The 17,251-nt window shown below is 38.4% G+C and overlaps 2 protein-coding genes across 2 annotated transcripts in view; one reads left to right on the top strand and one right to left on the bottom strand.

Moving 5' to 3' along the window:
• Positions 1 to 574: 574 nt before the first annotated feature.
• On the bottom strand, positions 575 to 11,511 carry ptcd3 (pentatricopeptide repeat domain 3). Its single transcript, XM_067384669.1, has 25 exons — positions 11,382 to 11,511; positions 10,299 to 10,518; positions 10,059 to 10,111; positions 9,943 to 9,973; positions 7,862 to 7,907; positions 7,706 to 7,774; positions 7,472 to 7,576; positions 7,270 to 7,393; positions 7,086 to 7,195; positions 6,595 to 6,671; positions 5,441 to 5,528; positions 5,304 to 5,364; positions 5,137 to 5,219; positions 4,921 to 5,065; positions 3,534 to 3,584; positions 3,339 to 3,428; positions 3,212 to 3,240; positions 3,018 to 3,124; positions 2,854 to 2,932; positions 2,677 to 2,767; positions 1,565 to 1,650; positions 1,325 to 1,473; positions 1,191 to 1,232; positions 851 to 1,009; positions 575 to 779 (listed from the first exon to the last, which is right to left on the bottom strand). Exons 2-25 carry the CDS (start codon positions 10,388 to 10,390, stop codon positions 734 to 736), a joined length of 2,013 nt encoding a protein of 670 aa, XP_067240770.1. The 5' UTR covers positions 10,391 to 10,518; positions 11,382 to 11,511; the 3' UTR covers positions 575 to 733.
• polr1a (RNA polymerase I subunit A) overlaps positions 10,934 to 17,251 on the top strand; it is a 21,646-nt gene continuing 15,328 nt past the window's right edge. Inside the window, exons 1-10 of the mRNA XM_067384657.1 lie at positions 10,934 to 11,092; positions 11,458 to 11,662; positions 14,102 to 14,251; positions 14,339 to 14,446; positions 14,533 to 14,618; positions 14,723 to 14,808; positions 15,986 to 16,066; positions 16,153 to 16,240; positions 16,336 to 16,498; positions 17,035 to 17,211. Of these exons, the coding sequence (XP_067240758.1) occupies positions 11,016 to 11,092; positions 11,458 to 11,662; positions 14,102 to 14,251; positions 14,339 to 14,446; positions 14,533 to 14,618; positions 14,723 to 14,808; positions 15,986 to 16,066; positions 16,153 to 16,240; positions 16,336 to 16,498; positions 17,035 to 17,211 (1,221 nt within the window). The 5' untranslated portion in view covers positions 10,934 to 11,015. The remainder of the gene's footprint in view (positions 11,093 to 11,457; positions 11,663 to 14,101; positions 14,252 to 14,338; positions 14,447 to 14,532; positions 14,619 to 14,722; positions 14,809 to 15,985; positions 16,067 to 16,152; positions 16,241 to 16,335; positions 16,499 to 17,034; positions 17,212 to 17,251) is intronic.

Raw genomic sequence — 17,251 nt, 5'->3', positions numbered from 1 at the left:
ATCTTAATTTGTGTTCTGAAGATGAACGAAGGTTTTACGGGTGTGGAGGGGCATGAGGGTTAGTAATTAATGACATTATTTTCATTTTTGGGTGAACTAACCCTTTAATATCTAGAACGTAATCTTTCATATTCAACTGAAGAAGAATTCCAAAGGCGGTCTGGCGGAAGCTTGTTATTTTACTTTATAAATTGATAAATATGGATATTTTACTTACACAAATGCATCGCTTCGCTTTAGAAGTCCTTTATTAACCCCCCCGTGTGGAGTGCGTTTATAATGGATGAATGCACTTTTTGAAATTTCAAACAGGTGGTTTCCGTTCACTGCCATTATAAAGTTTAGGAGCATCAGAGGGATTATTAATCAGAGTTATGATTGTGTTCATCAGGAAGAAGTCACATATACCTAGGATGGCTTGAGGGCGAATAAATCATATATAATATCATTCAATGAACTAATCTTGTGTTTGATCAGTACCATTGAAGATTAGTTTGGACAAAAAAAAATAAGCTCATGTGATCAGATCCCGTCAGAACGTGAATCCAGACTCAAAACACCAGTGAGGAAAACATTTAAACTACTGATTTTTTTTATTGAGTTTTAATCTGAATGAAGAGTAATAATTACACATGTACCAAACACGCTGAAGTATACAGAAAATGCACAGATTTCAACAGATATTCAGCTGCTCTGATCATCCACGCTGCAGAACGCCTCTCAGCCCCGAGATTTACTCGCTGTTAAAGGTCCGAATCTCCAGATCAGACAAGATGCTCCTGCAAGAGGACCAGATTACAATTGACTCTTGAATTTTCTAATTTAAATCATCCACAAAGGCGAGACGTACTTGTGCTGCTCTGAGAGCTCAAACTCCTGCTGGATCCTCTGGATGAGTTCGGGCGTCTCGGGCAGACAGAAGCCAGCGGAGATCTGAACCAGCTCCACGGCCTGATCCACATCACCGCTCTCCTTCACACACGTCAAGAACTGGCTCAACAGCTCCGCACTGACACATGTTAGTGCGAACATACCAAGACAAGGAATAAAACATTTCTGTTATACTGCATGGGGCAAAAACTGACTGAAACATTTATGTTAAATGCATATTCACTTGTAGAGGTTTTCAAGCAATTTCTTAAAAATCTCAAAAAGCACAAATCATTGGAAAAATGCACTCTTGATCTTACCTGGGAACTCTATTGTGTGTTTTGAAGAGTTTCAGCGTGTCCCTGAATGAAGAGAAGTGAAAGGAACAGATCTGAGGGCGTTTTTAACTCAATTTGATATTTATCACATTACAGAATCCTGTAAAAGACGTTACCAGGCGTCCTGTCTCCTATGAGCTGCGAGCAGAACGGAGATGACGTCGCTGAGAGAGCCGGCCGTCCAGCTCATCATAACCTTGCCGCGGTCACCTGTGTTGTACATTCTCTTAATGTCCAGCGCACAGTCGGCAAATGATTCCTGCACCTGTCCAGAAACACACATGAACAATTAGTACAGACCGACACTGATGTCATCAACCAATGCAGATCATCTTTCACCAGTGATCCGGTTCTACCTCCTGACTGTGCTTCTCTCGGGCCATCAGCGCCAGCAGCTCCTCCACCAGCTTCTGCCGGTTGGCATGACCCAACTGTTTGATATCTGAGGAACAAGACGGCATACTTTGAGTCAGTCATCTGAATAAATGTTCCATCAACTTTGCTGATACGGTAAACAATAACTATCGGCATGAAATCCATAACTTTTTAAGCACTGAGAAGATTGTGTTCATCTCGTGTTCATTTTGGCGTGCTCTCCATCCAATTCGTTCGGGAGTTATTTGAGAATTTGGTTATTTGAAGTTTAACGAATCAACTTAAATTCCATTACTTTTTGTCTGCATGGTCTGAAGATGATCTGACTCGAATTAGAAAATTAAAATGGCTGACAGGAAGTTCGTCCGACTAATTTGGTTTCCATGTTCTCACCATGACCCAAGCAATCTATCAAGTTATTATAATACTCAAAATTAATCAATAGTTATTGGCATTTTTTTAAATTTCACAATTTTTGACCACAAGGTGGCACTTTCTCAACTTTTTGAGTGCCTTCAGGGCATGGAGCCGATTACAAATACCAAATTTCGAAATGATATGCCAATGCGTTTGTAAAATATAGCATTTTCAGAAGTTAAAAGCAAAAACAGACATTTTTTTAATATCTCCTGACCACTAGGTGGCAGTGTGCCGAATCTGTGCAGGAATCCTCAGGTCATGGTTGTCATAACACGCACCAAGTTTGGTCAGAATACGCTAAAGTGTTGAGGAGATATAGCCTCATGTTCATTTTGGCGTGCTTTCATTCGAATTCGTTTGTACGTTATTCGAAAATTTGGTTATTCGTTATTCGAGGTTTGATGAATCAATATAAATTCCCTAACTTTTAGTCTAAAGATGATTTCAAAATGAGGTATTTTGGAAAATTCTAAATAGTAGGAAAATTTTAAATGATGGAAAATGAACAGTTCAAAAGTTACTACCTTAAACGTGAGTGCAAATTTGGACAGTTGGTGGCGCTAGAGGGATTGAGTTAAAGACTCAAAATTTGGTATGGTTAATGTTTAATCTGCCCTCTATCTGTGTGCCAAAAGTTTCTGTAAATCCCCTAATAAATAAATGAGTCAATCACCTTTCCATATCTGCGGGATGAGGTCCAATCGGCTGTCAGTATCAAGCGCTCGGAGCAGATCCGTCATGATGTTAGAAGTGGGGTAGTACACCTGCAGACCAGATCACATCAACACACATCAGTGCATGTCAATCATCCCGTGAGCGTTCACGTGAAGCTTGATAGTGTGTCACTCACTGAGGGAATCAGATCTCTGTACCACTGCAGCACCACATCAACGTTCTCCATCAGACAGAGCAGACTGAAGAACCGCGTACTGAAACAGACACAAGCAACCTCATATAGACCCGCGTCAGGGGAAGAATTGACTGGAAATGATGAGTTTGCAGGATTATACTCACTAGTAGATGTTCTGTTTTAAATCATTTCCCATAAGTCTCCAGTTCTCTCCTACTCGCAGCAGCTCATGGACCCTGTAAGCCTGCTCAATGTCCTTGGTGTCCAGACACTGCAGATGATGAGAGATGCCGAACAGGGTCACACATTACACTAAAGTGCCATTTACTATAGAGTAGTGTTTGATCGTTGCACTTACGATTCTCATAGCAGTGATGAAGAACTGTGCTGAAAAACAAAATATATAAAATATAACAGAATACAGACAAGTGGTCGAGTGTGTGTATTAGGACAGGCCCTATCTAGCAATGATGATCAGCAGATACCATCATCAGGGTCCTGAGGAGTAAAGCTCTTTCCTGACACCTCGTACATCACTTCCTGTAGAATGTCTTTTTGGCCCTGAATTGGGGCACCTGCAGAGCAAAGCATGATGGGAAATGCATGATAGTCAGTTTCCATGTATGCACATTTAACCTGCTCATTTATTTAAGAATTGTCATCAAATGAGCCTTTATCACCTGTTTTATAAAATATGCTGAGCACGTGATTGTAAGAGGCCAGACTGGGTTCTGAAATCAAAGAAAAACAATCAGTTACATGCCAGAATAACATAATAAGCAGAAATAATTAAAGCTGCAAGCAGCATTTACCGGGGTTCAAGCACTTTAAGGCCTTTAAGCTCATAAAAGGGTATTATTTTATTTAGCGAGCATGTAAACACTTACATCATAGATGGAAAAAGACCATTTACAGGCAATTTAGTAAGGAAAAATATGTTTTTTAAAGGTTTTTGACAGTTATAGCACCATCTATTGCCCGATCTACACTTTTTTTTTGGGTGTCCTCAGAGTGATTTGGTGAAAATATCTCATTTCGTTTGAAGTTATAGACACTTATATATATATATATGAGAGCATAAAATATGACCCAAAAACGTCTTTGATTGGATTTTTTTGCCACTTCCCATCACAATTTTGACATTTGGGCTTTAATATTTAGTTAATCAGGTTAGGTTCCATGTGTCCTATGGTGGTTTCGTCTCGATCGAACGGTTTCGAAGATATTCGCAAACGTTTTTTTAAACACTGAATCACAACGTTGCACAAACCAAAAGGCGAAACCAACAATGTTTGGTATCGTTGGACTCGGCAAGGATTCAGGAGTCTAAGAATGTGACTCCCGTGAAAATAAGTCGACCACACCCAAAGTTATATACATTTTCAGTCAAAACCATTAAAAACATATGTTTTTTAAAGTTTTTTCCCAATTATAGCGCTACCTATTGTCCGATCTACACAAAAATTGGCATGCTTCTTTAGAGTCATATCCTGCATGTGCTCAGCAATTTTCGTAAAATTCTGAGTTTTCGTTTAGGCTTTATAGGCTTTTGGGTATATTTAGCCACGCCCACTTTCTAAATGTTCGCGTTATAGCAACCCAAAGGATAAAGATCAACTTTTTTTGAGAATTATTGATCTAGAGAGTCCAGAGAATTGTTCTGCACTGGTTTTGTTCCGATCGGGCAAAAAACATAGGTTTTGGATAAAATTCAAAATGGCGGAAAAATCTGCATACCGGAAATGAAATCTGAGATATACATTTTATTTGTTTTGAGGATTAAAGTGATATAAGACAATTGAGTCTACGACAAATAGTCTATGAGTTATGAGCCATTTCGTCTTTTTGATCACTGTAGCACCACCTATTGGCCAATTGGGATCATACCTTCTGAGGTTCTCCCCAAATTGAGATCTATCATCTGGCAAAGTTTCAAGTCTCTAGGCCTTACAGTTTGGGTTGCACTATTCGTTTTACAGTGGAAGAAAAATAATAAAAATCTTTACAATTACAATATGCTTTCAGCACTTTGTGCTTGAACCCCTAAAGATTGATCACTCAACAGACCGATGGAGAGAGCCTTCATCTCGCTGATCACAGGGAAGGCCTGAGATTTGCCCAAAGCGCCACAGCGTCTCAAAGCCTTCAGGACGGCGTTAAACGTCAGGAGGTTCGGCTTGACCTTCTGCTCTGCCATCTGCTTCAAAAGATCCTACAAAACACCCAGACTGATGCAGAAGCTACTTAAGAACGCGGATTCACGACAAAACCACAGTCACGTACCACTATCAGCTCCCATTTCTCATTGTACTTCTCTTGCACTTCTGGGGCGGCTGCGATCAGGGCGTTGAAGATGTTCACATCAGCTACAGCAGCAAAACATTCAAGATATTCAGCTCTGGAACTGCTCTTTTGGAAAAAAATCATATAAGCGTAAAGAACACGCTCACCTGTCAGCCGGTTGTTCAGCAGGTCAGTGTAAGTGCTGAACGCTCTGGAATAAGCGCCGTACTGTCAAATCAAACACACACAGTCACCTTCTGACATCAGACTCGTAAACACATGCATGTGTTCCTGCACGCGTTACCTTCACCATGCCTCGGATCAGAGCGCTGTATGAACGCGTGTTCGGCTCCGACAGCAGCGCAAAGATTCTCTCAGCATTATTATTCTCTCTGTGGGAGAACGAGACAAAGTTTCCTCTCATAACATGAATATTCTTAACTTTGCATTGTTGTGCAGATACACCACCTGTCATTGTTTTGGAATAACTTGGACTTTTGTTTTTTTTAAAGGAGGTTGCATTTATACCTTCTTTAATATACTTATAATATAAATTTAAAGAGGTGGTTGATTATGATTTCACTTTTTTAACTTTAGTTAGTGTGTAATGTTGCTGTCTGAGCATAAACAACATCTGCAAAGTTACGATGCTCAAAGTTCAATTCAAAGAAATTAAAGAATTCTCCATTTAAGGACTACAACGAGCTTCTTCCCAGGTTAGTGACATCACAAACCCTAAAATTTACATAAACCCCGCCCCCAAGAACACACAACAAAGGGGGCGGGGCCATGTTGGGCTGCTTTAGAGAAGAGGAAGAGTTGTTGTAGTAGAGTGTTGTTGACATGCCGTCATTTTACGCCAAACGAGGGTCAATTCAACACAAAAGATGAACATGACGGCACATGCTAGTGGATGAGTTGAATCAACTCCACAGCAACTACATCAATTTATCCACTAACCATTCAGAAACGACTAAAAGTTGTAACTTCTTCCTGAGTCTCTCCATCAGTGTCGACTCCGGTTTGAACAATGTAAGGCTGAACACTTTCCTCATTTTGGCTGCGTGAGATTCTCCAGCTTTGTTGTTGTTGAGCTGTTAAAGCTCCGCCCTCTTCTGGAAAGGGGGCGGGGAGCAGCAGCTCATTTGCATTTAAAGGGACACACACAAAACCCGTGTGTTTTTGCTCACACCCAAATAGAGGCAAATTTGACAAGCTATAATAAATGATCTGTGATTTTGAGCTGCAACTTCACAGAGACATTCTGGAGACACCAGATCTTGTGAAAGGGGCATTATTGGTCCACTTCAATATTCTTATAATATAATTTGTATTATTCTGATCAATTTAATGCAGCCTTGCTAAACAGAAGAGACTTTCGAAAACATTAAAAAGTCTAAAATGAATCCAAAACTTTGACCAGTAGTGTATACAGCAAGTTTTAGTAGAAACACTCACTTCCAGGTGGCCTTCAGTAAGTCTGAGGCTTTGGGTGCTCTTCCTTTCCTAGGCTGTGGTTCCTCCTGGACGTCCTCCTGGGGTAAAATAGGCATAAGATGGATTAAAATCATCATTACACATGTTTTATAAAATTAAGTAGTCACATTTATTATTGATTATTTGCATTATCCAAACAGATTTTAGCACTTGGCCATATTATGCTCTTTTTCAAAGGCTCTACTAGATGATTATTTTCCTCATATTCTCCATTGTTGCAGCTCCTCTCTTCCCAGTCTGTCAGTAACGCTCTGTTTAGTTCCTGTCTCTATGAAGCCCCTCCTTCTGAAAAGCACAATGTGCTCTGATTGGTCGGCTGGAGCAGTGTGTTGTGATTGGTGTTTGGGAAACGTCCCGCCCCTTACCATAACCTCCAGTTTCTAACTAACTCAACCAGGCCCCGCCCCTTTATTCTGCGCATTAATTATTTAAATGAGGAACATTGTGCCTACCGTCTCTTCGCTCTTCTGTTCCGGAACATTCTCTTGTGCGGGATCACGGTCTCCATAGAAACAAATCAGATCTAACAGATCATTGGTCACATCCAAAGACACTGATGTACCTGCACAGAAGACACTCATCAGTCGCACTCCCGTCTCTATTTTACCCACAATGCCTCGTCTCGCTGGCTCTCACCGGCCTGCAGCAGCTGGTCGTACAGATCCACAGCAGCTCTGACCTTCCTCAGCTCAATCCTCTCTGTGAGCGCAGCTTCCGACAGATCCTCTATCCGAGCCTCCAGAGTCTCCGGCATCAAACACTTCAACACAAGACAGCAGGTTCTTCACAAACCCTCATGAGATGATCAAACCATCAGACACGAGCACCGGACACTCACGGGAATATGAGGCTGTGCGTAGTCCTTCTGGAAGTAATTCGGGTATTTATTGATGAAATATTTGGCAGTGTTTCTCCCCGACTCCTGGGACAAGGAAAATAATTTCTGTGTGGGAGAAATAAAGAGGTTAATGCGAGTTAGAAATCAGGTTAGGTCTTTTTTTGGCTGTTCGACCACATGACGTTTACACTACGAAAGCAATCCGGTCTAAATGCATCTTTATGAATTACTCACAAAGTCTAATGATGTCTTTGGAGTGAGATATGGATCATCCTGGAATCTGTAATCTGATGCTGTAGGATCCTAGAACACACATAGTAACTTTGCTTACATGATATTAGATGACAATGTGTTTTGAACATGGATGTTAAAGTTGTGTGAGTAACATACCCTGTTCACAGTGGACGCCAGCGCCTGTAAGACAGCTTCTTCACTCCTGATAATGATAATAATAACAGTAACTTTATTCTCTATAGCACCTTAAAGAGCTTTTCAAAGTGCTTTACAAGGTAAAAATACAAAATAAATCAACAAAAGCCTGCCAAAATTTTCTCTGGCCCCACAATAAAAAAAAAAGAAAAAAAAAGAAAATGGACATATAAAATAAGCCTAGTTATCATTTTTGATTTTTTTGATGCATGTAACCTTTATAAATAAGTTTATAACAACAAAAACTACTAGATCAACTCACATAAATTTTAAAATATTGTTAGACAAGTAAACGGTAAGTAATAAAATGGGAACAAATAATCAGATTACAAGTAATAGCGCAAATAAATACAACAGAATAAACATATAAATTAAATAAACAGTGCTTTTAAGGTTTTATGTAGGCTCAAAAATTGTAATCTAATGTATAGCTAACTAATGCATAAATAAGGTTTTGAAATGTTGAAAATATAAAATGTTAAATATTGTTATTTGAGAATTATTTATAATATGAAAAGATACTTTGAAATGTAAAATTAAACCCGCCAGTAGGTGGCAGTGAATCACTGCTAATGAGTGAGTCATTGAGATTCAACTGATTCATTCAAACGGCTGATTCATTCAGGAAGTGTTGCTCAGAGACGCAAAACAATTCTGTGGACTTTGGAACTATTTTCGTTGGCGAAATAGAGCGAAACAAGCGATTTGGTGTCGATTTTGGTAAGTCACTTGATATAAACTGCTTAAAAAAGAATATAAATCGGTGTCATTGACATAAAAGTGATATTTAATATCTAGAGTTGGCCAAACGAGATGAGGGAAATAATAAAGACTAAAAAGTAAAGGTCCTAAAATAGAGCCCTGAGGGATGCCAGAAAAAACTGGTCGAATATCTGACCTGTTTCTGCGTCCGGGCAAATAATGTCTAAACCAGTTGAAAACCGTGCCAGAAGTACCAAAAAAAAGTATGATAATTACTGAATTAATTAAAGGTGCAATATGTAAGATTTTTGCAGTAAAATATCCAAAAACCACTAGTCCACTTTTATATATTTTGTTCACTTGAGTACTTACAATATCCCAAATGTTTGCTACTATTTGTAAAACGTGAGAAAATTGCAATTTTAATCAAGGCTGCGGGACGTGTGAGGAGTCGCCTGTCAATGGCGTCATACCTGCGTTACCCTCGGTTTCCGCTTTTATTTTGTAGAAACCATGGAAACACCAAAGACACTTTAATATATTATACATTTTAATAGACAAGGGAACAACTTTTTTGATATCTTTATAAACTAATTATTGTTATATAGCTCAACACGTTTAGTCTTATTGTTTAAATCTAATCATCTTGATTTTTTGCGAGTATCATGCTTTACCACGCCTCAGAGAAAAACACTATTTTGTGAAGTGGCTAACATAGCATAATCAGATGCAGCTTTATTTTTAGTAACAGTAATACAGCATTTTCTCCATCATACAATACGTTTTAAAATTAATTGCATGCCATTTATCAACACAATCATCCAGCATTTAATATGATATTGTAAAATGGATCTATCTTACTGCAGTGTGTAACAGTGTCTCACAGCAGCCGCCGAGCGAACGCACAGAGTAACGTTATAACATCATTTTCAACACTCTCACATGTATCTAATATGATAAACAGAGCTGCGTTACCTCATACTCAAAAAAAGGAAAAGCGGCAGCGGCGCCGGCGACTGTGTCATAATAAAAGTCCCGCTGCTCGTGAGGCGTGTGTTGATCAATCGCTCCAGCTCCACAACACTCGCTCCTGCTCCGCTTCATACTACAGTAACGTTAATAATCACATCCATGAACATGATTTCTTCCCAAGTCCGATCCCTATTCTTTTCCACCGGCTGTGATGTGGAGATCACATGTCCCAAGATTCTGCGCTCAAACTTGACATCATCAAGCCACGCCTTTGTTTTGAATAGCGGACAGAAATCTTACATATTGCACCTTTAATGAGCATAAAAACCATGCAAGATCTTTTATGTGTTGATCAGTACAGTACATACCATGTTTTCTTCTTTGGAATGACTATTTCTTCTAAAAAAAAAAAGATATTAAAAAAGATTTAAGCAGCTTAATTTAATAAAGAACATATTAAAAAGACAGAAATGAGTTGTCAAACCTAGTGAAGAAACGGCAGGTTGATTATCTGCAGCAGAATTCAGAGCAAAACCCCTGTAATCAAACCATTTTCATTATGATAAAACATTTTATATTCTGATTTAACTTATTAATCATGACACATACAGCCCCTTGAAATGACCTAGAGACAACCAGTCATTATTTTAAAGTGCTTGGAGATTACAAAAATGTAATTTAATAAAAAGGCACAAATAAGTTTGACCTTGTGCATTAATCTCACCTATTAGGCCACGACTTCTGCAGATGAATCCGCAATATTCTGCTACTCTGACAAGCATGATGCCTGAGAGCTTGTGAACAGGAGGACGCCATGACACCAGAGTGCGCGAGCGAAAGCCATCCGGTGGCGCTTTAACGCTACAGTGAAAACAACAGGGGGCGCTCGATGGCTCAGAGCGTAGACACAACCTCCGTCTGTCATTGGTTTATCCGAATCAGCGCTGAGAAAAGTAACAGATATCATGTGACCAAACCGTCTACTTCTATCGCGAATCTGGAAAATAATTTACGTCTCGATAATGACACCAAGAAAGTTTAATAACTATTGAATTAAAATAAACGCTGAAGTGTTAAACAAAAAAATAAAATAATAAAATAAATAAAACAAAACAAAAAAAATCCATTCTACCTTCCATTCGTTTTTTAATGTCGGGATATACCATCTGAACAAACAATTTAAAAACATATTCTTCATACGGCCCTGTAGAATATTATCATTCATGTGTTTTACTAGCAAATAATTAATATCTACCACTGTTCCTTAAGTTAGAGTCTCTACTTCTGTCGATTTTGTTAATATTTCAGTCAAATTATTCCTGTCAGTATTATTTGGTATCGTCCAGTCGTCCGGCACGCGTTCCCACGTGTTACAGCTCTACATGACGCACATGGGAAACACAGAGAGTTTTCTATTGTAATATATGTTTTTATTAAGAAAATGCAATTTTCTAAAGAAACACCATGGAGGCGATTAGAAGGCATGTCGTTTGGCATGTATTCCGCGGAGGAATTAAGGTAATAATAATAATAATACACTTGAACAAGTAACGTTACACACTAGCCGGAGATCAGTTGCGCGTTACATACATAACGTTACAGATCATTTAACACATGTTTAGCTTTGTGACAACATGAACCATATGCGGTATATTGTCACCTGTTATGTTTCAATCAAATGTAAGAGGTAAAACAAACTAGAAGATAATAATTGATTAGCTTTACACAGTTTTGAACTGAACTGGTAACGCTATAATAAGGGCTTGTTATTGGTTAACACTTCTAAAACATTTATTTGTACATTTACTTGTTGTTTTCCTTTGAAACAATCTGTACTGTAGAAATAAAGCTGCCTTGACCTTCTTCATCTGTGTGTGTAACAGGAAGCTGAGTGTGAAGACTATCACTAACTCCCTGCTGCTGGATAATGTGGGCAGCGCCGCTCCGAACGGGCTGTATGACCTGGCGCTGGGTCCTGCTGATAGAAAAGAGATCTGCTCCACCTGCATGCAGGACTTCGACAGCTGTCCGGGACACTTCGGCATCATAGAGCTGCCGCTGACCGTCTACAACCCTCTGTTCTTTGATGTAAGCTGCCACTGTGGCCTGCCGGAAGTTTTCATGCTGGAGTTAAAGGGTTAGTTCACCCAAAAATGAAATTACTCCCCCTCACACCCGTAAGACCTTCGTTCATCTTCAGAACACAAATTAAGATATTTGTGATTAAGTCCGAGAGGTATCTATAGACAGCAATATAATCAACACTTTCAAGGTCCAGAAAGGTACTAAAGACATTGTTAAAACAGTCATGTGACTGCAGTGGATCAACCTTAATGTTATGAAGAGACGAGAATACTTTTTGTGCGCGAAAACAAAACAATCTCTTCTCTTCTGTGTCATTCTCATACGTTGTTTACGTTCAGCGCTTCCAGATTCAGAATGCCGACTCATTATTGGCCGGCTCCTGCGTCAGCATCACATGCATGCATTGTGCTGATCACATGATCAGCTTTGGCCAATAATGAGCCGGTATTCAGACGTAAACACGGAAGGTTCACTGTGTTTCACCTGCGTAAGATAATGACACAGAAGAGAACAGATTTTTTAATAAAGTGGTTATTTTTGTTTTGTTTTTTGCGCACAAAAAGTATTCTCGCCTCTTCATAACATTAAGGTTGATCCACTGCAGTCACATGACTGTTTTAACAATGTCTTTAGTACCTTTCTGGACCTTTGTGTTGATTATATTGCTGTCTATAGATATCTCTCGGATTTCATCACAAATATCTTAATTTGTGTTCTGAAGATGAACGAAGGTCTTGGAATGGCATAAGGGAACAGAAATTCCTTTTTTGGGTGAACTAACCCTTTGTGTGTGTTTTGGGTGTAACATGCAGTAAATTATCGCTATTTACATGGCGGAATATCTGTTAAAATTTTATTTTGATGCTTCTCAACAGACATTTTACTAACTACAAGTAACATGTCAACTATGTCAATTATCAGTCATGATTAGTCTGTCTGCTTAATATCTGTTAACACTTTATTTTTATGCTTCTAACTACAAGTAACTTGTCAACTACATATCAACTTATTCTACTAACCCAAACCTTTACCTAACCATCTAATTAGGGCTGGGCGATATATTGAATGCTTTTGTCACGCGCATTTCGTCAGTAAAGCCGGTTCCCTGATTGTCGCTAAATCGCCATCACCTGCTTTCAAATGGAGCGGCATTTAACCTGTTAACTGTCATGGGCCCACCGGTGGGCCCACAGCCATTACATATTTAAAACAGTAATATTCTATACTAAACCTAAACTAATCTTGACAAACTATATATCATTTGAAAGCTTAGAATCTGTAGTTTACATATTTGGAGACTGATTTTCAAAATAAATTACAGAGGAGCAGTAATTTATCAATTTGCAACAAGCATATTTTCATACTCATAAGGCATGTTCAGACCTTTATTTTGAAATAGCGATGAACATGAAAAATCATTAAAGATTGGTTGAAACATTTTTGTTTTCATGCCAAAAGATAACATGCATTCAATTTTTTGAGAAAAAAAGGTCTAAAAATGTTTTTAATAGAAAAAAAAATACATTTATGATTGTGGCGGCGATCTATAACCCACATGCATGTTATTTTTATGTTTATTAGAGGCTGAATTCATATCAAATTCTGCCAAACTTCCCATACTACTTCTATATAGGATGTCTACTTCATAAATTGTATGAAAATAATGGAAATATATGGTTCAGATCACTCAAACCATATATGGAAATGGAGGCGCCCTTATATGGTCAGTAATGGAGCTTGGGTGTCATCTAGTGAAAAAGTGTGGTACTGCACCCAAACAAAATCTTACTGAAAGCTCATTTTTTGAGATATCAACCTGAAATTTGGAACACAACTTGTTCAGATTTTTGGCTTTGATTTCCTTGCAGTTTTAGAGTAAAACTTGTTTTGTAAAATATATATTTTATATAAAATATAAAATATTATATTTTAACATTTTATATTTTCATAAACATAAACTTCTATAACTTTTTTTATGTTTCACTTACATAAGTTCACTTTTACAATAATCTGCCAAATTTCATCTTTAAAACAAGACCAGCCTTATGTCTATACTCCAAAGAATTCTTGAATTACAACCAGTTAAGTTTGGATAGTGCATTTTCTTGTCTAAAACAAAAAGTGGGGGTGACAGTTAACAGGTTAATAGGCAGAGCCGTAGTTCACTGATAAGCCACGCAATATCGCGTTCAATATCGATATGAATCGCCGTCGATATTGAACGCAATATTGCGTGGCTTATCAGTGAACTACGGCTCTGCCTATTAAATGCCGCTCCATTTGAAAGCAGGTGATGGCGATCTAATATTACTCTAATGACTGCTAGTTGACATGTAGTTACAAAGTTAACTATAGTTTGTAGAATGTCTATAGTGGACCAGTGAAATAAACTGTAACCTACTTTTGTCATATAACCCAGCCCTAATCTCAATCTCTTTGCAGAAATTATTTTTGCTCATCCGGGGCTCATGCCTGATGTGTCACACGCTGAAGTGTCCAAGAGCGGCTATCCTTTTACTGCAGGGCCAGCTGAAGCTCCTGGACGTGGGTGCGTTGAGGGAGGTGTACGAGCTGGAGAATGTGCTCAATCAGGTCAGAAAGGGTCAAAGCTCTCTCGTCATTGAGGTCATTCATGGGACTGAAGTGCTTATATATTGTGTTTTTGTCGCTCTCTCTAAGTTCCTGAATGTCAACGCTCAGCCGACCACATTAGAAATGCAAGAAGTTCTGGATGGGTTTGTTAAACCCATCCTCAAAGCCAATAAAGACAAGAAGCACCTGGCTCCTGTGAGTCTCTTGCGTCCTCAACACTAGTTATTGTATTGTCTCTGTGCGTTTTCTGTTTGCATCTTATACATTTGTTTTGGCTTCAGGTCAAACACATCTGTGAGAAAAAGTCCAGTCTCATTAACAATTTCTGGAAAACACAAATGAGCTCAAGGAAATGTTTGAATTGCAAGTGAGGAGCTCAACTTTTTCCTCCTTTCTCATATTTTTAACTCATATTCACCACTCTTTGTGTGGAGCCTCGTTCTGTTGTGAGAAAGTGTGTGTGTCTTTCAGTACCGGGAAGGATATCGTTCGCAGAGAACACAACAGCAAAATCATCATCTTTAAAGCGATAAACGCAAAAGATTTAGAGCAGCCCGGTGAGTTTAGATCACATTCTTATGCATTCTTCTTGAAATCACCCATCAAAACATTAGGGATCCCATGCAGTATGGATTTGATGTTAGTCATTTCCAGATCTGGAAAGAAAACAGAGTATGGGAATATATTTGTTTTTCCAGACTGGAGCGTTTGGAGCAGACATCCAGTGCAAAAGTTCTGTGATCATTTAGTGACTGAATTCAAGGCACGTGTTTTCATTATGCAGAATTGTGTGTCTTGATCATAAATGAATGAGAGTGTGCGATCATTTACATCTGGATTGGTGTTTGGTGATCGAACCACCATATCAAAACAATGAATAAATGGGTCATTGATGTGACAGGTAATTTTTTAGTTCAAAGGCCTTAATAATAATGTAAGCGCATGTTATCACTTCAAGAAAACCAGTTTGTGCAGTGAACATGGATGTGAAAATTAATATTTACAGATAACTGTACTGAATATAATGTAAAAAGGAGTTGATAATGCCTGATAATAAATGACTTAATCAGTAAATTTGTAGTAGAGCAAACATTATTATACTGGATTGCATATCCTGGAATTATTTTGACAATAATATTTTCTAAACAAATGCAAACAGTCACTAAAACATTGAGCTTGTCTAGGTTTAGTGTTCATTGATTTGAGTTTCTAGTCAGAATGTAACGTACTTGTTAAACAGTTGGATTTTAAAGCTATTTATCAGATGTTAAATATGGTCTGAAATGTCTAGATAAAAGTATGAATATGTCAGAATTAGCTGAATAAAGGATTAGTTCACTTCAGAATTAAAATTTCCTGATAATTTACTCTCCTCCATGTCATCCTTCCGTCGAAAACAAATGAAGGTTTTTGAAGGGTTTTTCTCCATATAGTGGACTTCACTGGGGTTCAACGGGTTGAAGGTCCAAATGTCAGTTTCAGTGCAGCTTCAAAGAGCTCTACATGATCCCAGACGAGGAATAAGAGTCTCATCTAGAGAAACCTTCGGCCATTTTATAAAACAAATAAAAATTATATACTTTATAACCACAAATGCTCGTCTTGCACTGCTCTGTGATGCTCCACGCATGACGTAATCATGTTGGAAAGGTTACGCTGACGTAGGTGGAAGTACAGAGCAAGTGTCTACAAAGCGAACATGCTAAACGTCTATCTGTTTGCGTTCGCTTCCAGATGATACGCAGCTGACCAAGCGTGGATTCTTGACTCCAAGTTTGGCGCGAGAGCATATCCTCAAACTCTGGCAGATAGAAGGTAAGACTGCTTGAGTTTACTTCACTGAGGTGTTTTCTTTCTAGGATTCGTAATGCAAATATAATGGATCTTTTTGTCTTCTTTAGGTTTGTTCCTGAAGCATCTGATAAGTTCGGAGAAAGGCTTCAGTCCTGAACTTTTCTTCTTGGATTTGCTGGTGGTTCCTCCATGCAAGTCAGTTTATGTCCTGTATAAGATGATCATATAGTTTCTTCTTCTTAAAGAGAGATCTTTTGCTGGATGATTTGTGTTTGTGTGGCATTTTACAGGTACAGGCCTATTAATCGTTTGGGAGACCAGATGTTCACCAACGGACAGACTGTGAACATGCAGTCCGTGTTAAAGGATAATTTCACCATTCAGAAATTGCTTGCATTAATCGCTGCTGAGAAGATCAATGATACTGAAGACACGCAGACAGAGATAGATAAGGTGAAAATAATTTATTAAATTTATCCTATGATTTACTCACCCTCTAGCCATCCTAGGTGTATATGAACACAGATGAACACAATCAGAGTTATATTGAAATATATTCTGGCTCTTCCAAGCTTTATAATGAATAGATTTTGAATCCCAAAAGTGCATCCATCAATCATAAAAGTACGGCACCAAGGGGTTAATAAAGACCCTCTAAAGCGAAGCAATGCATTTTTGTAAGAAAAATATCCATATTTATAACTTCATTTATAACTTCAACTAGAATCACTGGCTTTTGTATGCAAATTGATTCCGATGGAATTAATAACATCATGTGAATTTTGAGGAAATGCTTCATAAGTTATTTTAAATTATTATAAATAAATAATTTTCAGTGAATTTTGAGGAAATATTGTGTTTTGATTTAGTTTCAGCAGCTTATTGTTGTCAATAAATCAGTATTGGCCATTCAAAATCCGACCAACCATCATTTTGCATCTTAATTATGAGAAGTGTCGTGTGTTTGTATAATCGGTCATTTTTCTCAGTCTGGTGAAGCCGTCGAGAGCAGTGAGATGGATCAATCCTTCTTAATAGGCATCCCGGGACTGACTCTCACAGACAAGCTCTACAACGTCTGGATCCGCCTGCAGAGTCACGTCAACATCGTGTTTGACAGCGACATGGACAAACTGATAACTGAGAAGTTTCCAGGCATTCGTCAGGTCAGTGTGTGACCAATCGTAATGCTTATCTATGACATAC

Source organism: Chanodichthys erythropterus, chromosome 1 (genome assembly GCF_024489055.1).
Source record: "Chanodichthys erythropterus isolate Z2021 chromosome 1, ASM2448905v1, whole genome shotgun sequence".
Classification (NCBI taxonomy): domain Eukaryota; kingdom Metazoa; phylum Chordata; class Actinopteri; order Cypriniformes; family Xenocyprididae; genus Chanodichthys; species Chanodichthys erythropterus.
The sequence above is the reverse complement of the archived record's forward strand: the minus strand, read 5'-3'. Positions and strand labels throughout refer to the sequence as shown.

Excerpts from the sequence above, each read along its gene's own strand:
- ptcd3 (XM_067384669.1), bottom strand. The coding sequence starts at position 10,390 with ATGGCGTCCTCCTGTTCACAAGCTCTCAGGCATCATGCTTGTCAGAGT. Across the intron at positions 2,768-2,853 it reads ACAGAGATCTGATTCCCTCA|GTGTACTACCCCACTTCTAA; the intron begins GTGAGTGACACA and ends TCTGGTCTGCAG. Across the intron at positions 1,233-1,324 it reads CATAGGAGACAGGACGCCTG|GGACACGCTGAAACTCTTCA; the intron begins GTAACGTCTTTT and ends CTCTTCATTCAG.